Here is a 21,373-nt window from a genome sequence, read left to right on the forward strand (position 1 = left end):
CTGCAGGGTAATGGTGGGCTCTGGTGGGCACTCCTACGAGGGTGGCGTCAGCATGTCTGTGACCCTGAAGGACAGGTTGGGGAGCCTGGGAAACTGTCCAGAGAAGCAGCAGGGAAGTGGCTGCAGGGCCCTGGGGCCTGCCCAGGGCTTGACGTGCCTCCACGAAGGGCCAGCTGTCCGGAGCTGCCCTGGGTGGGCCTCATGGGAAGTCCGAGCTGCACCTCCAGCCAGACCCCTGTCCGAGTCTCCAAGGCGGTGGTGGAGCTGCGCGGGGCCCGCAGCTTCCAAGCTGCGCGTCACACCCGAGAGGAGCCCAGGGAGGGCCTGGGGTGGATGTGTCCACCGTGGTGTCCGCTCTTGAGATCTGCTGGTTTCTTGGTGACATGGGCTTTCTCCTCGGCCATCACCTTGTGTCTGGCTCACCTCGTGACAGGTGACGATCCTGCTGTACCTGGCGGAAGCGACGGTTCGGCTGACGTGGAACCAGGCCCTGGACCCAGACAACCACTGCATCCCCTACCTCACAGGGCTGGGGGACCTCCTTGGGACCAGCCTCCTGGCACTCTGCTTCCTCGCCCACTGGCTACTGAGGAGTGAAACGGGACTGGATGGCACCTCAGAACCAGCATCTGGACCTTCCTAAGGAGCCCAGGCATCCCTGCGGCTCAGGAGAACCTTCCCTCGTGCCCACGGGAACAGGGTGTAGTTCCTCCCCAGCCGGACCCCCAGGGTGGCTGACCCTGGCCTCTGCCAGTCTGCCGAGGACGTGCACACACTCTCTGGAGCTGCTGCTGCCTGAGCCCGGGATGGAGCCTGAGGTCAGGAGCGCCTGCCGGCGAGTGCACGTGCGTGCCTGTGTGGAGGGCAGGGCACTGCGGCCTGAAGCCGCTGAACCAAGAGGCGCCTGTGCCCTTGGCGGGGGAGTGGCAGGGGGGCACTGTCTGGAGCCCACGCAGCCCGGATGTAGTGCAGCACGACGGACACCCCTCTGTCCCCGAGCTCGGGATGCGGAGCCTGGAGCCTGGCTTCAGGGCTGTCGTCGGTCACCCCCTCTTCTGCTCCCAGCATTTCTGTCCCTGCTTGCTTTTTCTCTTTCATTAGAACAAATCTCTGCTTAGATTTTAACGATCAGAGGACTGTAAACAAACTGGAACCCCAATTCCTCCCCGAGGTGAGTGTGGGATCAGCCCCAATACAAAGACAGACGGGAAGGGGGATCAGCCGCACCGGTGGGTTACTGCTACGGGTCGAGGGAAAAACGTCAACTTTCCATGCGCGGCTGTACAAAAACTTTTAATTCACTTGCATGAGGAGTTGGGCCCAATGCCAGCAGGGACCTCAGTGCCCAGGAAACGGAAGTGCGAGCACCTCCGGGGGATGCCCGCTGGGGGTGTGCGGGACAGAGGTCCAGCCACGGCTTCGGGGAGCACCATCTAGAGATGGAGACACCCCCTCCCCGACGCAGGACACAGAGGAGTCACGGCAGAAAGCAGAAGTCATTCCCAAAAGCCCCCAAACTCAAGAGACACACAGAATGCGCAGAGTTGGGATGATCCCAAGCCCGAGAACCAAAAGAGCACCTGAACAAAACACTGCGAAGGCACAAGGCGAAGCACCTTTTCTGAGAGCCTGTCCGGTCCACTGATGTGCACGTTCACTGACTGGTCTGTCTGCAGGACGGACCTCACTCCGTGAAAACACACGGGGCCACGTGCACCCCTTCACCCTCAAGAAGCCACATGCCATGCACGTACCTCCATGCTCAGAACGTGGCTGTACAAACCACTGTCCGATTGCCATTAGATGTTACAGAACTCAGAAAAATCATCACTTTAAAAGGCTTAACTCTATATTTGGTCTGTGCAAGGGCTGCGACAGGGCCTGGGGGCGTCACCCGTCACGTTCCCCTGACACCAGGCCGCCTGGGCCACTAGACCTGGTGCCACCCCAGCTCAACCGCAACCCCCACCGAGGGCGGGGACAGCCTGTCTGCTCTCAGCCAGACACTGCGCCCACTGCTGAAGCCCCGTCGGGGGCCACCGCGGAGGCTCCGTCCTCTTCCCTGGGCGGCCGTTTTTACACGCAGCAAGCTCAGGCGGATGCAGGCCGCGTGCACAGCCGAGCGGGAAAAGGCACGCTCTGCCCTGAGAGGATGGTATGGCCCCAAATGGGTCCCTGATAAAATGTAAGAAAAACACTTGCGAAAATGTACCCAAAGTCTCTGAAGAACGAGGCCAGCCTTCCAAGCGGCGCCCTCGGCCCAGGCAGAGCTGGTTTCACTGCAGGGCCCACAGGCCGACTGTGCTGCCCGAGCTCCATATGTCCTCAGGCCCAGCGGCCCCTCCAGCTTCAGGGAGCACCTCCTGCGAAACCAAGCACAGCGGTGAGCTCGGCAACCGCAGCACGGCGCAGGCCCACATGTGCCCCTGGCCTCCCTTAATTGAAGACACCCGTTTTCCCCCTACCTTAAGCATGTACCTTGAAGGAAAACATTAGTATCAACAAAACTAAGCAAAGGTGAACTCAGTCCTCTGCTCTGGGTTTCCTCAGAGACGGGACTGTCCTCCCTGACCTCTGACCCCCCCACACTCGCTCCGGGAGCGCCCCCCACTCCCGGTCACGAGCTGCCATCCGCGGCATCAGCGCGGACGGGCTCCAGCCACATGGCCACACCACCCCCACCTGGCCCGCCGCCTGCAGGGAACAACTGTCAGCACTAGGTTCCAGGCCACAGCGACCCCCTGCTCACTTGTACACGACACTGAGATGAGGAACGCCGGACGGATGGAGGGGACGGCCGTGAGGCCTTCCGGACGCTGTGACTGCACGCCCTCCAGTTCACCCCCACCCCGCGCTCCATTCAACATTCACTTCTAATGTTACGGAAAATGTCGAACAGCCCAATTTGAATATAAGAATTACCGTTTTTACCAAAATTACCGTTTTTTTCTTACATACACGTTTGAAATTGGATAAGCTACATGACTTCATTAATTTTATACCCAAGTCTCAATTATGCACTGTTACCCATACTCAGCTTAGCCTATTTCCCCACAGGCTAAGATCTGGCCCGCCCAACTTCCACAGTTCTAAACGTATGAGCCTTGAAGACCGTATTAAATTCCACCCCATCTACCGTGACGAGTGAATCCCAGCTGTACGCTCCACCTTTTATGTCTCGGTCCCTGACCCACCTCTTCCACAAAGTGAAGAAACACCCTGGCAACCCACCCAGCGAGTCCCACACAAGGCCGCCTCAGGGAGAAGCCTCAGGAAGCCGGAAGCTTCGTGAGTCTCAACAAACCCAAAGAGCAGAGAGGCATCCAGACCTGGAGGACGTAGACAGGCAGATCGACAGCAAGCAGGGGTTGGGAGACGGGAGGCTGCGGGCCGGGCGCCAGCGGGAAGACCACGTCCCCTGAGGGATCATTCTGGGAAGGCAACCGCACACGGCTCAGTCACCTTGGCCCGAGGAGTCCCGCTACCTCGAGACGCAGCAGAACCAGCGCACCCGCCTTCCAGGGGCGGCCTGAGGCCCAGCAGTGACCGGAGCCCTCCCCCGAGCCCAGCTCGAGGCCCAGCTGCATGGCCCCGCGGCCCGAGAGCCGAGTACACAGAGGTGCTCAAAGAGGCTGGGTCAGAGCTACATAACCTCAGCGTTTAAACCTCTTCTCTCCCAAAACCCTTCCAGATCATCTTCCAGCCCCTGGAAAACGAGGCTGAAGGTGACCGTGTCCCTGGAGCCACGGAGGTGGGAGCAGCCGCGGCTGCAGGTCCCCACTGGCCCCGGGCGCAGCCCAAGTGGTGGCCGGCCCTGCCCTGAGGGGCTCGGTGCAGCAGAGAAAGTAAGAGAGAAACAAGCCCAGCACCATTTGCACAAAGGCCACCTCCTCCGGGTGCATCCTGGCACGGGATGAGCACGCCGTCTTCACCCGGCCCCGTGAGGAGAGAAGCCAAGTCCGGGGGACCCAGCGGCACGAGGGGCTAGACGCACTGCCAGCTGTCTGCGGTGCGGCCACAGGACCTCGGGCAGGAGCGGGACGGAGTGCAGAGGGCAGGCTGCAGGGGAGCTGGACACGGGGAATGCGAATCCTGCCCGAGGGCAAGCGTGGACACAGTGGAGTGACGGACAGGAGGGGTGCAGGACGGGGCGGGACAGCTCACGGGCTCTTACCTGCAGCAGCTGGACCTGGACGCATGGCAGAGCCACGCCGGGCACTGCGAGGCTGCCCCACAGGCAGGCTCCGGGGCCGGCACGGACGTCGCCTTCCCCTGTGCTCAGTGCGGGCCCCGCGGCTCCTGAAACACACAAGGCCCCCAGACTCACGGCCGCTCAGCCAGAGGGAAGAGGCCGAGACCAGGCCTCCACTTAGAAGCTGAGTGGGGCTGTCGCGTCTTCCGCACAGACGGCTCAAGCCACGCCGTCCTCGAGGGTGGACTCCTCCTCACCCTCGAAGCCTGGGGCACGCGGGGTCCCTGACACACGGAGCACGAGCAAGCTCACGGAAAAAGGGAGGGAAGCCAGCTGCATCCCCACCACCCCCCGCCCCCCCCCTGCCGGCACCTCAGCACCTGCTAAATGGCTCTTTCTGTCCAGCTTCCTTCGCAAAAATCATCACTTTCTTGGTTTCCTAACAACATGCTTTTTAAAAAACTTAAGCACAAAGAAGAAAGAAAACATCCTAACACCCAGAAAGGGTTTTTCGGACACAGGAACCCTGGATTCAACCCTGGTTCCACCACCAACTCTCCCTGACCCTGGACGGTGAGCTGAGCTCTGGCCTGGGGCTCCCAGTGCAGAGTGTGGGGAGGATGGACCACGTGGATGTGCTCAGGGTGCAGGACAGGGCCCAGCACACAGCGAGCACGCGGGGGTGGAGGCACTGTCACTGCTGGGCAGACACAGGCACGGGAACGGTCTCACAAAGACAACCTTACAGCGAGCAGCATACGGGCTCACTTAACAAAAGCGCGCAGTTAAACGCCGTTGAACTTAACGCCAAAAGAACAAGTGAGACTGAACGACATGCTACTTCCAGAAAGCATGGCTTTAGGAAAACGTCTAACTGACCTCAGGTTAAAGATGAAAACCGCAAGAGGCTGGCCGGCTATTTAGGTTCTGTCTCCCTTCTGACGGGCACGGTTGGCTCTGCTGCCCGACGAGCCAGCCTGCGGGCCCCACCCCCGGGGCCTCACTGCCGACTCCCCTCCACGTGCGCGTGTCTCCTCCGGGTCCAGCCCCAGTTCTCCGCCCGCTCCAGGAGCCTGACGCCCTGCCCCTGCGGCTCCCAGCAGGACTCACTCCCTCCCCTTCAACAGGGAGGAATTCGATGTCGTCGTCGTCCCCCCACCTCCTCCTGGGGCCTGTGTTGTTCCAGAGGCCTCTGGAGTTTTACCTGCATCACTGTTACGCTTTGAAGTCTTTTATCACCCTCATATATTTCCCTGCAATACAAATCTGTACATAAATTGAAATTTTACTTATTTTTAAAGTTTTCTTAAATACACTTTCTAGAAGTGAACAGTCTTCATCGGAAAAAGTGAGTTACCGTTGCAATTATCAGAAACGCAGACCCAGTCAAAAGAAGACACATTAAACTTTGATAATTATAAAATAGTGAGTGCACTGCTGGCCTGCTCCCGGGTGGCTGGTGTCTGCATAGGCACTGAGACTTGTAAACATACATTTTTGCCAATTAAAAAAATGTTTTAATAAAATGCTCGTGTGCTTTAAATATAGTTTCATCCCAACTGTGCAGCTGAAGATTCACCTCGTTTATGTTGGAAAGCCCATATAGCACGGTCAGCCTTACTCTGCTGAAGGGTCCAACTTCATTTTTTTGTTTGTTTTTTTTGTTGTTGTTGTTGTTTGTTTGTTTTTTTTTGCTGTTCGCGGGCCTCTCACTGTTGTGGCCTCTCCTGCTGCGGAGCACAGGCTCCGGACGCGCAGGCTCAGCGGCCACGGCTCACGGGCCCAGCCGCTCCGCGGCATGTGGGATCTTCCCCGACCGGGGCACGAACCCGTGTCTCCTGCATCGGCAGGCGGGCTCTCAACCACTGCGCCACCAGGGAAGCCCCAACTTCATTTTTTAATCCAAATGAACATACCAAGACATGCTTCAAGGAATACATAGAAACCACTATGGAGTAAATTAAGGAAGGCACCAAATAACGCATCTTTTGAAGTCAGTTTTAAAAGTAGGCAAGCTTGGGCTTCCCTGGTGGCGCAGTGGTTTAGAGTCCGCCTGCCGATGCAGGGGTCACGGGTTCGTGCCCTGGTCCGGGAAGATCCCACGTGCCGCGGAGCGACTAAGCCCGTGAGCCATGGCCGCTAGGCCTGCGCGTCCGGAGCCTGTGCTCCGCAACGGGAGAGGCCACAACAGTGAGAGGCCCGCATACCACAAAAAAAAAAAAAAAAAAAAAAAAAAAAGTAGGCAAGCTTTAAATGATGTATATGTAATATTCATTATGTGGTCATATAGCATAAAGATGAGACGAATCTGAGCCGTTTCTCCTTATTTACGCTGCAGTGACTCAGCGCCAGCTGTGTGGGTCGCACTCTAAGTTATCTGTGAAACGAGAGCTATGATCAAAGCTTTGCTCTCGTTCATGAATGTGGGCACGTATGCTACTCAACTAGGGGGTAATTAAGTAAAAATCACATGTACAAATCAGAAATAAACCCCACTAATTTTTTTCTACACATCACGATTCCGCATTTCCTTCATACTTAACGGAAGACAGGTCCACACTGCTAAAAAGCGAGTGACTAGAATATCACTGTTACTAAGACCAAGCGAAGTCAGTTTTAACTACTGTATCAGCACACACTTACCCTGAAAGAAATCACCTAAGTCCTCTTTTCATCGTGTACCTTCAATCCGGCGTCTGGGGATCTGGCGACCCCACAGACCCCACGGCTACATTTACAGGCATCGCCGCCGCTGGCGTGAAGGGCTCGCTCTCGCCCGGGGCTCGCCCCCCTCCCCCGTCCAGGTAACGACCGGGCCCGGGACAGGAGGCCTACAGCCGAAAGCGGCCCCCCTGTGGGCGCCCGTGCCACCCGGCATTCCCGGACCCTCTCCTCCAGCAGCCTGTCTCGTGGCAGCAGCGGGGGCTGGGAAGCTGAGCGTCTCCGGGGTACTGCGCCCCCCACGGGCCCACCACACGCCCCAACTCCAAGCACCCTGACACGCGCCCCCGGGAGGCCTGCTGGAGGGTGGGCGGGCGAACTGGCCACGTCCGCCTGTACAGGGCTCGTCGCCGGACCAACCCGCGGGGCCTGGCCCGTTCCGCACTCTCCCGAGGGGCGTCGTGAGGCTGGTGGAGACACAGCGGGCGGCCGTGGAGGGAAAGGGGCAGGAGAGCCTGCGGCCGCCCCCGACTCAACGCTGGCAGGGAACGCACGGAGGCCGGGGCCCCCAGGCCCCTCTCACGCCCGAGACCCAGGCAGAGCGCCGCTGCCGGCACCGCGAGGAGGGGGCCTGACACCCACGGAGCGCCCGCTGCCCAGGCGCCCTGCTCGAGCCGCTGCGGCGGGTGTCCCGTTACACGACCCCAAATGACAGACCGTGCCACCGACACTCAAGACGGCCGCAGATTAACCCCACGCCTGAGCCTGACAGAGAAACGTCCGTCTCTGTGGTGCCTGAAGGCACGCGAACGCAAACCGAGGGTCGCCACACAGAGCCCACGACGACCGCGCAGCCCCGAGTCCTCACCGGTAAAAGATGCTGCGGTGCTAAATGAAACGTGACTCATTTAATTAATAAGCCGATCAAGAGAAAAATCGAACTTCCTTTTCCACGGTGGAAATCCACACACCCTTACCAGGCAGGCAGTCTTCACACTGAACCCAGTATTCTCCACATTTACCCAAATCGCTGATCTGTGCCGGGCGACTTTAAGGAAGGGAGAGGAGAGTAAATGCAGCCAGCCGACCCGCTTCCACTAAGAAGACCTCAAAAGACCATCGTCTTTGGGCCTCAAACGGCAGGGGCAGCTGGACTCCACACTGCACGCCGGACCCCTGGCCCATCCGCGAACTACGGGAGCCCCAGCTCCCCTCCCAGGGCCCAGCGAGACCAGGTGAGGCCGGCAGCACGGACCCAGCTCGGACCACGTGTGCGCCCAGCCCAGCTCCGCCGCGAGGCCCTGGCAAGCACACCCCTGCGCCTCAGAACCCGCCCTCCACGGCCAGGGGGCAGGGGACCACGCGGTCACCCTCCACTGTGGTTCCCCGTCGCAGCTACAGGACGCGGCGAGAAGCGGCAGGTGCCGCTCCCTCCACCCCTGCAAGGAAGGAGATCTGACAGGACACGGCGTGGACGCAGAGGCCCTGGGGCCGAGCCCTCAGTGTCGGACGCGCTCAGCCCTACCCAGCTGTCGAGAAGACGCACTACACAAACAGACCATTCACAAGGGGAGACGCTCACGTTATTAGCAGGGAAGCGCAGAGTACTGCATCATTTCTCCCAGATAAGGACACACGTGCAGTTTATACACATGGAAAACGACTACCGTCAAGGCGAAGGGCGTGGTCTCCCCGGCCGTGGAGCCCAGGCCAAGTAAGAAGCCACTTCCTTTCTCCCCGACCAGGCCAGCGTCACCAGAGCCACTCACCGGACCCCACGCTCTGCTCTGCGCCCAGCGTCCCACGGGCCAACCGCCTCAGGCCCCCAGGACCCTCCCACCATGTTTCTTTCCTGAAGACGCACCCAGAGTCTCACCGAGTTCATCTTCCGCAGGAACTGAAGCCTGACGGGGGCCTTTAAGTTCCTTTGGGATTTTCAAGGCACTGAATAAAAGACGAAGATCCACGCTAGACGCAGAGTGTTTCAAGCCAGCCAGGTACAGGGAGGCCCTGAGCAGGCCCGGCATCCTTGTCCCTGGGGGTCCCGAGACACCTTGTTACTGTTAATGCCACTGTGAGTGCGAGCTGTCTTCCGTTCCTTTTTTTCTGATTATGCAGATAGGAAAGCTACGGATCTGACATTTGCAAGTTCACTGTGTAGTCTGCTACCTCTCCTCCCCTCTTATTTCTAACGACTGGCGTCAATCCCCCTGGGTTTATAAGCACCGTCGGAAAGCGATCACCGCTTCCCCCTACGCGCCTACCCTCCTCGCGACGTCCGCAGATGCGCCGAACGCCCCTGTGCTGTTGCCCGGCTGCCTCTTCCCGACTGTGATGGCCAACGACGCTGCCAGGCTGACCCATTAGGGAAATCTTTCTGGTTCCTAAGGATGAAGGTTCATGATTTTTACAAATCTGCCATCTGTCAGCTGCCTTGTATGGCATCCGTGAGGACACAACAGCGCCCACCCCGACCCCAACCCGAGAGAGGCCGTCGTCCGGGCCGCGGGCTGGCTCCCCGGGAGCACCGCCTCCGCCACGCTCGCGGTTGGTGACACACGGCCTTTCCGTGTGCGACGTGGTGCCGCCAGGCCCCTGAAGGCTCTGCAGACTGCACCGTGGGGTCCGTCCCCCTCAGGTTCCTACCCAGAAAATGGGGCGTCGGTAGCCACGCCTCAGGCTGCCGTGAGGACGTGCAGAGGGAACGGGGTGGGGGAAGCCCAGGACGCAGGGCACAGGACCAGCCCTCGCCTACGAGGAACTCTGTGGGACACGGGGCGGGACGGGGCACCCGTGCGCCGAAGCTCACGCTGCTGGCCGTGCGCCGAGTACAGGCGTTGTGGGTCTCCAGGGCTGTACAGACGAGCCCACACCCACACGTGCCGATGAGGGGGCAGGGGCACCCTGCCAACACCAAGGCGCCGAGGGGCCCTCAGCGAGGTCTGCGGTCACAGAAGCAGCCGCGACGTCACTGCCCCTCAGAGGTGCTTCTCGCTGCGGGTCAGTCGGGGCCCAGTGGCGCACAGGGACGCTGCGGTGTGGCACCCAGAGGGGCTCCATGCAGGCAACAGGGACGCGGGTGACGGGGCACTAAGGCACAGCTCCCGGGCAGCACCTCAGGAGGGTGCTGCCGCCCCAAAGTCCAGGAGGCGGACAGCACACAGGGCCAGAGCCACGGCAGGGCCGCCCCGCAGGAACGGGCCAGGGAACCCAGCGCGCGCGAGGTCCTCCTGGTCCCCTCCTCCCGCCCACCTCCTGGGACGGGAGGCCAAGCTGGGCCCGCTGGGAAGGGCAAGGTGAGGACCCGCCCAGAAAGGTGGTCGGACCCCCAGAGCGCGCCAGGGCCGCCGGCCTGCGGGGCGCACAGCCAGCCAGGCCCAGGGCCGGCGGAGGGGGCGGCCTACGCGGACGGGAGTCCTCGCCCAACCGCACAGCCGGGGCCTAAAGCACACACGGCCCTGCCGGCCGCTCTCCTTAACCTGCTCCCACGGCCGTACGGACGGTCTGCACGCACGAACCGTGAGCGCCCGGCGAGACCCACAGCCTCCCCCGCACTCTCCAGGCCCGCGCCTCCGCCCACTCTGCGTCCTGCCTGGGTCGCAGGGTCCCCCGAGGCCCTCACGCACTCATGGGAACGGGCGGAGCTGCCCTGGCCGCTTCTCAGAGTGCGTGCTCAGCGGCCCGGCCCCGCCTGCCCGGGGCACCCACACCGGCACCGTGCTGACCTCGGTGGGGAGACCCCAAGAAGCCCCCTGCTCTCCTTGCCTGCTCCGTGTCCCCATGGCTTATTGTCACAAGAACAGGTGGAACAACCTTTTAGAAAATACCACGTCCCTCTTCTAATCACGCTCTCACGGGAGCCCAGTTCTGACAGGGAGCCGGAGGCCCCAAGCGGCCTGGCCCCCTGCTGGCTCCGAGCTCATTCCCCAAACGCTGCCAGCCAGCTGCTCTGGACGGCGGGCCTGTGCTGGGCGCCGCCTCCGGACTGGAGCCTCGCCAGGGCTGCCCTTCCCCGCGTACGAGCCCCGCGGACCGGCTCCTTCTGCGCCGCCCACAGCCCTCCTGACTCACCGTCCCCCCTGCCTGCTGTGGCTGTGGCCGCAGGAGCCTCCTCCGCGCACCAGCGCCTCGGGCCAGCTCTGTCCCCTCCCCTTCCGGTCCCGCCCACTTGGGAAACGGCCTCTTGTGAAAGGCGCCCTCTCCACTGTCCTTCCACCAAGCTGCGGCCACAAAGGGCGCTCCTGCGGCGGAGACGGGGCGCCTGGGTAACCTCTCAGCCCCACCGCTTTCCAGGGGATCCTGCCGGGTTCTCTTCGCTGAAACACTGTCTACCCCTGCCTGCAGGTCCTGCTCATTCCGCTCCGGTTACGTCAAGGGCCAGGAGCTCCGGGACAGCACTGCCACAAGCGGGCAACGGCGGTGGGTCCAAGCAGGACGCCTTTGGTGACCCACCGTTAGGGTAGGGTTGGCTTCTGGCTACAGAACCTTCCTTCCACTCCTATTTCCATCAGGAACAGAGACCCATTTTCAGAATAAAGGGAGGATCTGTTGAGAAGACAGTACCGTTCCTAAGGGACCCTTCGCAGTAGCAGACTTCCTACCGCAATCACCTCAGGCTGCCTAACCCGCCGGGGGACAGCAGACCAAACGCGCTGCCAAACCCCGAGTGTGTTTTCTGGGCAGCGGTGTTCTATTTTCAGAAGTCACCATCCTGGAGACGCCCAGGCCACGGGCGACTCCCGTTCCCACGGCCCCTGGGCAGGGCGCTGACGGCGCCTCCACCGGGAGCGGGAGCGGAGCCGCCCACAGCTCAGCCCCAGAAACCCTCGCTGCAGCCACGGCGGCTTCTGAGTAATGATGATCTCTGTCTTTCTGGAAAATCACGCATCCTGTTGCAAGGACTCCAAACTTATAATCACGCAGTATAGAGGGTTTCTTTTTACTTTCCACTGAACCTGTGGAATTCACTTAGGCTTCTTCCCCTTTATCCTTTGTAAAACTGCTCAGACGGATGTAGCAAATGGCAGCCCGGGAGCTGCACCCACTTAAGGCTGCTGCTCTGTTTGGCCCACACAAATTTTTTTTTAAATCTCAGTAGGTTTTCACACTTAAGCGTCAAAATCAGGATTTCTGACTCATCTTAGTCTGTTCTGTTTCCGTCTTGAAAGACTCAGCCCCTCCTCCTTGTTCAAGAGGAAGGCGCCCTGCTCGGCGCCCCCGGCCCTCCCACACAGGACGACCACCGCCAACCTTCCCGGGCTGCGGGCACTGCACCCGCCTCAGCCCAGCGCAGCCCCTCGGGAACCTCAGCAGGTGCTCTTCTGCCTGTTTTACAGAGAAGGCTGGGGCCCACGGGGCTGCCTGCTCAAGTTCAAGCCACCACACGGCCACCTGCTCCTCCTGCAAGTCTCTAACCAGCAATTTCTTCTTTCACCCAAGAGTTTTTACTAACTTTTCTTTTCTTTTCCAAATGATTATTACTGGGTTTTACCACATTACGGTCAAAAACATGTACTACACCAAGCTGTTTTTTCCTAAACTTTGCTACGGTTTTCCTGACGCCTAGTTTGTTCAGTTTAATTTATATAAATATTCCACTGTCATGGAGTAGAATCTATTACAACTTTACTAACCCCACTGTAAACATACTTCACATCTTTATTTCTTCTGCTTGTTCTGCAAATAATTAACAAATTCCAATACTGCTAGGTTCTAATCCAGTTCTCCTGCAGTTCCATCTGTGTTTACTTCATATTGTTTGCTACTGTAAGTTCTCATATAAATATTCATACAAACGGTCACAAGTCACGGTAAGACTGCTGATTATGTGTGAACAGCAACCAAAAATAGGAAAAGCCTTCTCTGCCCCAGTTGTTTTTCTTTGAATTCTATGCTTCTGATATTAGTATTAACCCCTGCTTTTTAATTTTTGTTTTTTGTTTTGCTTTATCTTGTCTTAATTCTCACCTTCTAAACACTCCTGTCCACAATGTCTCTCTCTGGACATCGTGTGGCTGGGATTTTGCTTTTTTCTGTCTCAGTAAAAACAGCGGAGGAGCCCCACTCATTCACGTTTTCACCGTCACACAGAAGTGTGTGTTCTGCTGGTTACACCTCCTCCAGTGGGCACCATGCTTTCCTTCCTTCCCTGCCCTTAAAGCGCAGAAAGCGCACATCCGTTCAGAGTCCTGAAGTTGGGTACATTTTTTTAAAGCTTATTTTGCTAACTGTCAGCTTCAAGAATAAAAGTTTCTCTTTTAGTTGAGAAAATATTCTTGGTTTGAGGGGGGAACCTCAGCACTCAATAGACACCCAATGGGAACAGTCTCGAATTTCAGACCCTCTGTCCACTTCTCAAATCGTTCAGGCTACACATTCCCTAAGAACCAACGGGCGCACTGCACTGCATCTCGGCGACACCACGAAGCCTGTGTTTACACAACTCGACTCCACCAACAGTCCTGCTCCTGCAGCTTCTCTGCTCTTGGACCTATTACCCCACACTCCGAAACCCAGGAACTCCCCAAACCCAGGTTCCTCCCAAGTTTGGGGCCAAAAACAACGTAGCAGCAACACACGACCCGAAAGCAGGTGAGGACAGTTTACAGTCTTACTGACTCACTTAAGTGAATGTGTTTCACTGAAAAGCCAACACCAGAACCAGGCGTGGTGAGAAATACAGAACGTGTGTGCCACCCTGCCACCCTCAAACGCCACACGCTCTGAACCCGAAGCACAGCAGCGTGGGTTCGCGTGCATAATCTACTTCCCAGCAGGCCCGCCGGGCGTCCCGAGGAGGCAGCGCCCTGCGGCAACAGGCAGCGGCACAAGCCGCACCCATCATGGGAACGGGCGCCCTGAGAAGCGGCTGCTCCAGGGCTGCGCCTAGTGGTGCCAACAGTGAGGGGAGTGCCCCCGAAGAACCATGACGGGGCCTGGCAGGAGGGCACAGAATCCAACCAAAAGAGCTGCCAGCGGCCAAAGGTGGAACAATTCGAGCAGCAAAATAAACACTGAGAGTATCGATTAATAACCAGCACTCGAGCTTCCCTGGTGGCGCAGTGGCTGAGAGTCCGCCTGCCGATGTGGGGGACGCGGGTTCGTGCCCCGGTCCGGGAGGATCCCACGTGCCGCGGAGCGGCTGGGCCCGTGAGCCGTGGCCGGTGAGCCTGTGCATCCGGAGCCTGTGCTCCGCAACGGGAGAGGCCACAACAGTGAGAGGCCCGCGTACGGAAAAAAGATAAATAAATAAATAACCCAGCACTAAGTATATTACGCTAAAAGATAAAGTCAGAGTCTTTGAGCCTGTACTGATGTAACTGACTGAACTGATAAACGGAGAGAAGGGACAACTCTTCCTTCCAGAAAATTCTAATGAATACACGCACAGGAGGAGGGAAATGGAAAATCGCCGTTAGACCACCACAGTAATGAGAGCACAGGCCAAGCAGTCCTCGCATGTGGAGCAAGCGGGCGGATGAGGAGAACAGACCTAGCGCAGCGTGGGACCGGGCTAGCCTTGCCCCGTGGCCCGGCCCCCGGAAGGAGTCTCGGGGCCTCTGGAACTCGCCATCTGGCAGACAGGGCCCTTCAGACAGCCTGACAATGTGACTCGGCGCAGCAGCCTTGGGCCACAGGGGCAGCGTGGCCTCCGGAGGGGGTGGGGCCCTCAGCACTGACCACAGCGCCAGGGACAGGGTGGCTGGTGGCTTCGCTGGGAGCGTCCTCTGCCTGCAGCCAACTGTACCGTGTGTCCCTTTGCTGCGATAATCCATAACCATGGGTTCTGAGCCCTTCTGGAGAATTCGTGAACCCAGAGAGTGACAGGGACCCTCACACGTGCCAGCGGTGTAAGAGTGGGTAACCCTGCAGGTCTGCACTCCAGCCCAAAGTGGCCACCTCAAAACAGACATTTACCACTGCAAAGGGAAGAGCAGGAACTTCACTGTGGAGGACACAGCGGACCCCACCTTAACCCAGGGGCCAATGTCAGCTTTGCCCCAATACGTTTACTTGCATGGACCCCGACAAGATGCAGGGACAAGGGCACCTCACTCTGGGCCCCCCAAGACACACAAGCTTGGTCCAATCAAGAGAAAGCACCAGACAGACCCGAAGGGAGCATCGCCCCGGACTGAAGGGCCAGCATCTCGACAGGAGCGTCTGGAAGGTCGAGGAGCAGACACAGAGGAAGAGGCCGCGGGGCTGAGCCAGGGCCCTGGGCAGGAGAGGGCCCGAGGGGACCGTCAGTGCACATGAGGTCCGAGCCCATCAGTGGCCCACGGCCCCGGTCCTTGCCCAGCTCTGTGGACACACGTGGTCTCAGAACACGCCCACACGGGGAAGGCTGCGTGAAGGGCACCACGCGTGGGGACAACACGCACGGGAGCGCGTTTCTGCGAGTCGAAAGCGCCACCACAGTGAAGGGTTGGGGGAAACACACAGCCAGCTGGCCCTGAGGGTTCTGGAAAAGGGGCTGTGGGTCTCTATTTATCTTCCTCTACTTCTTGGCTGTTACGGGGCACAAGACGGCTTTCAAGGTCACGCGGGGCAAAGGTGAGCCTACACACCCCAAGAAGAAACTCTTCTCCTGCCTTCACGTGTGAAGGCTGCACACCGGACAGGTTCCAGATTTCTATTTCCCTTGGAAGTCAACAGGACGTTTAAATCAATGAGCGTAGAAAGTACCCTGACCACCCCTAGAGGATGCAAAGAAACCAGCTGGCTCATTATTTTGAAAACTGATTAAGAGAAAAATTTAGACTTTCCTGTATGAGCGAAGTATTCTAGCTTAAAATGGGAAAGACATCATCATCCTCCTGCAGCCTGATGATTAACAGTCCAGACCCTGGGCGTCCACGGCTGGGCCGGCCGTCAGGGCCCCACAGGCTCTAAGTCGAGTCAGAGCAAAACCTCCAGCCAGAGCGAGTGGTTTACAGGAAACACGGAGACAGAGTGACCTGTTACCCTGAAGCGCGAGACCCGCCAACCCGACGGGGCAAACTGCCCAGCCTCCAGCGCACGCGCGCACACACAAACGCACACGCGCGCAGCACGCACACACACACGCACACGGGAGGGGCTCCGAATGTGAAAGAGACCCCAGACGTGCAACAACCGACAGGCAATATGGGCCTTACTTGGGTGATTAGAATAAACAGATATAAAAACATCCGTGGCATCTGAAACGACTGAAAATGAAAATGCTGGCTAGATACTGACTTTAAGGAAACACATACTGCTAACTCCTAAAGAAGTGATGACAGTGCCTGGTGTGTTTTTAAGTGTCCTTGTTTTTAAAAAGATAACGCTGAAATATTACCAAAAAAGTGAAAACAAAACCGTCTCTACAGATGCCGCCCCAGAGCAGCTCCATTTCCAAGGCGCTGAGGCCCCGGCCCCTCACCAACTGTGCCCTCGCAGACGTCACCACCACCACCTGCCGCAGTCTCTGAAGCCCCGCCCCCGCCATCTCTGAAGCCCCGCCCCGTGCCCCGCCCCGCCCCGCAGGCCTTCGGGAACCGCAGGGCTGGCCCTCCTGGGCACAGCGAACCGAACGCTGTCAGGGCCCGCTCACCGGGGAGCGCTATTTACTGCCCCAGAGAGGAGGGCGCTACCGTTACGTGAAATAAGACACTGTCATGTTAAAAAGAAGAAGATGTAAAGTAGTATACTGCTAATCCTACACACCTTTCCATATATTAAAACATATTTTAGATAAATTTCTTAATAAAATGAAATCTACAAAACAATGCTATTTGAGGAATTCAGCGTCACCTTCACAAAAGGACTGACTGCAGTTTCCCTAAGCACTGTGCCCACTAACCCACTGTGAGGAGGGACGCAGGAGGTCACAAACTAGCAGGCCCTGTCTGGTCCACTCACTCGGTGTTTTTTAAAACTTCAAACAAGATGCCAGCACTTTAAAATCAGAAGCGTGCCTGCACGGGGCATCCACAGCGCCACGGGCTCCACGAGACGCGCCCGGCCCCTCCCCGCACACAGCCTCACCTGTGTGGCGCCCGGCTCCTCTCTGCTTTCTTTCCTTGGCTAGTTGGATGGCTCGGGAATCAGTTCTTGCTGAGCCCCCACCTTCCTGAGACCAAAGAAAAGCGTTATCAGTCACGGACCCGCACAGTAGAGGGAGGGGAGCAGGGGGCCTACGAGTGCAGTGCGAGTGCTGCGGGCTCTGCTTCCCGGACACACCCCGGCAGAGGCTCAGGGAATCAAAGGCCACACCCAGTGACAGCGACAGCTGCACAGAGTCTGAGTTGGAACCATATACGTGATTTTATTATCCAGAGAAGCAACGTTTATTCCTTCCAAGTCTAAAACGTACTAAAATACTTTCCACAGAAACCATGTGAAAGTCGACCGCAGACCACTCTGCCGTCTGCAACACAGAGCCAGCGTCCTCAGTGACCGGGGCTCACTGACTACGGCCCCTCCCCGGGGCTTCAGGACGTGTCACACCACGCCCGCTGGCCCAGCCGGGGGGCCCAGGCCGCGTGCTCCACTCAGGGTCTCAGCCGGCAAAGCAGAGCAGTAAGTGCCCCACTGAACCGGGGCGTTTACCGCGGGACCTGACGCACGCACACGGGACCGGGAGCGCCATGGCCCTGAGGACGCGCCACGAGGACACGGTGGAACCCCCGTCCCCAAAGAGAGAGGCTCGGGCGTACCTGCGGCCCCTTCGCCACGCGCCTTCTGGGCTCACAGACGCCGGGCTGGCCCACGTCACACAGCTAGCGAGAGAACGGACAGGGTCAGGGTCAGGGTCAGGGTCAGGGTCAGGCTCCGCCGGCCCTCGGCCACTGCCGCATCCCTCACAGAGGACGCTGATTCAAAGGAGTAACTTTTCTTTATATCGTATGGTAAAATAAGATTTAACTTTTTGAGTATAAACATCACCATCAAATTTAACCTGCACCACAAAGAAAAACCTACTTGATCACTCCCACCTGAGGCTGAGGCAAGACACTCTCTTAAGAATCTCTGATTAAATTACTTTAAATTAAATTATATTAAATGTATAACTGACATAAATATAGTTAAGATATATTAACTGCCAAGTCTCGCAATTGGAGAAGTGCTCTTATAACCCTCCAGAGACAAAGGTTCCCAGACCACTCCCCTCTTTTGTTGTTGCTAATTCAAATTAAAATTTTTTGCATGGTTTTAGTTTCCATTAATCCTAAAGAGACAGTTGATGTCACAATTCCTCTCGGTCACGACTCCGTCTGAGGATCTGCTATCACGTGATAAGCTCAAACGCAGAACGTTTCAACATTACGAGACACCCCAGCTTTTTTCAAGCAAAGACACGTTATCATCAAATCACAGAACTCGAAAAGACCTTAGAAATCATGTAGCCAAAGCCCCTCATTTCAGAAATAAGTGAGAATTTAAGGCTCAGACACGTTAGGTGATTTGCTCAAGGTCATAGAAGCTAGTCCGTTCCAGACTCGAGACTGGAACTCAGATTTCCAGACTTGCAGGCAGGAGCTCCATCCTTTCGCAAACCCCTAAGAAACGTCTGCACGTAGATTAATCCAGAACACCGCACGACGGGTGTGAGACGTGACCCAACAGAGCACTTCATACCAAGTAGAAGCCGCCGGTCCCTGCACCAAGTCCCGCGTCTTTCCGAGGTCCGAGCTCCTCTGCAGGGCTGGACTCCACGGGCCGCGGCACCCCTCCGCTCCACGCCTGCTGTCTGACGGCGTCGGGGCTGGGGGCTGAGTCCGGTTCCACTTTGACGGGAAGCAGCAGCTCCAGGGCACTGCTGTCTCCCCGGGGGCCGCTCGCAGAGGTCAAAGCCTGGGGGTCCCGACTCAAGCTCTTCACGGGCAGGGCCACCAGACAGCCCAGCGCCCCCGCGTCCACGGCCTGCACGTCACCTGCAGCGAGGCTGCCCTGCTGGAGAACCGTGGCTGCCGTCCCAAGGACGAGGGGCCTGTCCGGGCCCGGTGGGACGTCACTGCGGGCCACCAACACCAGGGGGCCCGCGGGCCCGGAGGTAGCCTGACTGGCAGGGAGGCCCCCCCCGAGAGAGGCGCTCACAGAAGTCACGTCGACAGTCAGGATGCCGGTGCGCAGCGCCTCGTCGGAGGTCCTGGGGGCTCCACCGCTGTCGCCAGGCGTGTCGGAGAAGAGGACCGCCAGGTCCACGCCGCTGAACTCACTCTGGCTGGGGCTGCTGAGGTCACTGCTGGGCGCGAGCACACTTGCAGCTCCCAGCGGAGGGAAGAGGTCTGGAAAGGAAGGAACACCCTAGTGACCTTAGGCCCTCAGAGCCCAGGGAGCTCTGTGTGTGGCTCAAGACGTGAGCAGGCGACCACCGAGGGGACGAGGACGGCTCTTCCTGCAGCCGCTGCCTGGCCCTGCAGGCGGCCACGCTCTGCAGCAACACGCCAGGCGCCCTGTCCACGCTGCCCGGAGGCCTCGAGCCCACGGGCATCTCCCCAGACTGCGGGCATGACCTGGGTCAACGACCCTCCCGAGAATCACCCCGCCCAGGGACGGAGGAGGCAACACTCGAACCCAAGCCCTGGTGGCTTCAAGCCCTGAGCTCACTCCACCACGAGCAGCCACCCTAGGAGACCAAGCACCCTCGCAGAGCCGACACCTGCAGGCCTCAGGCCACGCTGAACCTTGGCTCTCTGACATTTCTGGCATCAGCTACGTGGGGCCACGTCCCATCCAGCTCTGCCCACTTCGCGACGAGCAGCCTCTCCAGAACGCGAGGGCGCAGGGCAGGGACGGACGGTGGGGAAAAAGTGGCCTGCCGGCCTCGGGGCTGGAGCAGGGCGCCCCGGGAGCTGCGGAGAGCGCGTGGCAGGCACCGCACCCTGCAGGCCTGGCCACGGCCTCCTGGATGGAGCTGCTCCAGTTCCAAGTGCCACCGCCCCCACTGCCGCGGGTCCCAGGGTCTGGCCCTCGACAGGCCGCCTCGTTCACTTAACCGCTGCCGTGGCGCTCTCCCAATACTTGATCATTTGTTATCCAATTAAGATTTTAAGTGATCAGGTCACCCTTGGGAGAATAACGAACACTAACAGAATATAAGCAAGTCCCAACGAATGTTCGAGTTGGGGGTTAAGAAACAAGAACACCCAATCACCCAAACCCTAGGGCTCAGCAGGCACCGAGCAAACAGGAAAACGGAAGCACCAAGAACTGGGGCACAGCTGCCAAACGAGGCCCCGACTGCCCCTCTCCTGCGGCTTCCGACACCCAGGCCTGGCCAGAGGGAAAGGCGCTCCCAAGCCCGGCCCCATCCCTCCCTCCCAACCCCGAGCTAATCGCGGGCCCACAGTGCCGAGCTGTGGACGCCCCGCCAAAGCGCCTACGATGCTTCTACCCGGAACCTGTGAAGGAAATCTGCTCTAGATGCCAATCCCCCAGGAGCAAATAAACCACCACCAAACTCAGAACATATCACCTGCAGCTGTCACATTACTTCAAGGTTTAAGAACTGGATCAATCTATCACTGCTTTAATCATCATCTAGTACCAAGGAAACGTCCTGAAAGGGCAGTGGCTCTTTGAAGTAATTAAAAATAGAAACATGCCTCTTTTTCAAAAGTTTCCTTGATAATCTTGACGATTCAGCTCCCTATGAAAAAAATCAATACTAATTTAGGCACATAGATACCAGTGTGCTCATAAATTTCCTATTTAGCGTTTTGCTGATTCCACACACATTTACTGGAGACCTGCCAACGTGCAAGGGCCAGACATTCAAAAATCACTACACAAACATTCACGCAGAGCGTCCGGCGCTAGGCCACACCGTGACCTCACTCCGGCACTCCCCTGCCAACGTGGCCGCACCCGGGACCCACGTGAGGGGACCCGAACAGACAATTCAGGGCCTGACAGAGTCCGTCCACAAGGAACAGATGCCCCCAGGCACCTATTTACCAGGAGGCAAGCCTGGAACCCCGTCACAGCCCCGACACGAGACCGCGCCACATCCCCAACGCCAGGCCGGGGACACCCCCCAGTCACCTACCCCACGCGAGACCACGTCACATCATAAACGTGGGGCTTGGGACGCAGCCCGGTCACCTACCCGACACGAGACCACGCCACATCCCGAACGCCAGGCCTGGGACACACACCCGTGATCACCGACCTGACGCGAGACCGTGTCACAGCAGAAACGCAGGGCCTGGGACCACGCCCCCCATCACCCACCCCACACGTGCTTCACGTGCCGGCGCCCCTCCCAGGACCACTGTGGGGAAGCGGCTACGCCTGAGGCTGGGCAGGCCTGTCACAAAGGTGGCACTGAGCTGGGCCTTCACCCTCCTGCCCTGCCAGGAGCAGCAGGCCTGCCGGGCCGCGGAGCACCGTGCTGGGACAGCTGTAGGGAGAGGCAGCCGCAGGGCCACCCAGGGGCCGGTGCACGGGGCGCGATTCTCAGTCCCAGGCCCCCAGGTAGCAGGGCGGCCAGGGCCACGTGCCCAGAGCGGCCCCTCTGGGCTCGTCGCGGTTCGCGCCCTGCCCCAGAAC

General features: G+C 58.7%; 2 protein-coding genes across 15 annotated transcripts in view; one reads left to right on the top strand and one right to left on the bottom strand.

Annotated features, from left to right (window-relative positions):
- The window catches only part of SLC41A3 (solute carrier family 41 member 3), a 70,478-nt gene extending 64,760 nt beyond the window's left edge, over positions 1-5,718 (top strand). For all 8 annotated transcript variants that reach the window (XM_067043251.1, XM_067043256.1, XM_067043257.1 and 5 more), the window contains one exon: positions 434-5,718. In XM_067043251.1, coding sequence (XP_066899352.1) covers positions 434-643 — 210 coding nt within the window. In that variant the 3' untranslated portion in view covers positions 644-5,718. The remainder of the gene's footprint in view (positions 1-433) is intronic.
- Positions 1-21,373, bottom strand: part of ZXDC (ZXD family zinc finger C) — a 47,033-nt gene that overhangs the window by 17,749 nt on the left and 7,911 nt on the right. Inside the window, exons 6-11 of one of the 7 annotated variants that reach the window (XM_059078134.2) lie at positions 18,458-19,107; positions 17,536-17,598; positions 16,865-16,949; positions 4,175-4,299; positions 3,330-3,431; positions 1,278-2,363 (exon numbers count right to left, since the gene is read on the bottom strand). In XM_059078134.2, coding sequence (XP_058934117.1) covers positions 2,277-2,363; positions 3,330-3,431; positions 4,175-4,299; positions 16,865-16,949; positions 17,536-17,598; positions 18,458-19,107 — 1,112 coding nt within the window. In that variant the 3' untranslated portion in view covers positions 1,278-2,276. Of the gene's footprint in view, positions 1-1,277; positions 2,364-3,329; positions 4,300-16,864; positions 16,950-17,535; positions 17,599-18,457; positions 19,108-21,373 lie in introns of those variants that run through there. The other 6 variants (XM_059078135.2, XM_067043248.1, XM_067043245.1 and 3 more) reach the window with 6 other exon arrangements.

This window comes from Kogia breviceps, chromosome 10 (assembly GCF_026419965.1).
Source record: "Kogia breviceps isolate mKogBre1 chromosome 10, mKogBre1 haplotype 1, whole genome shotgun sequence".
Classification (NCBI taxonomy): Eukaryota; Metazoa; Chordata; class Mammalia; order Artiodactyla; family Physeteridae; genus Kogia; species Kogia breviceps.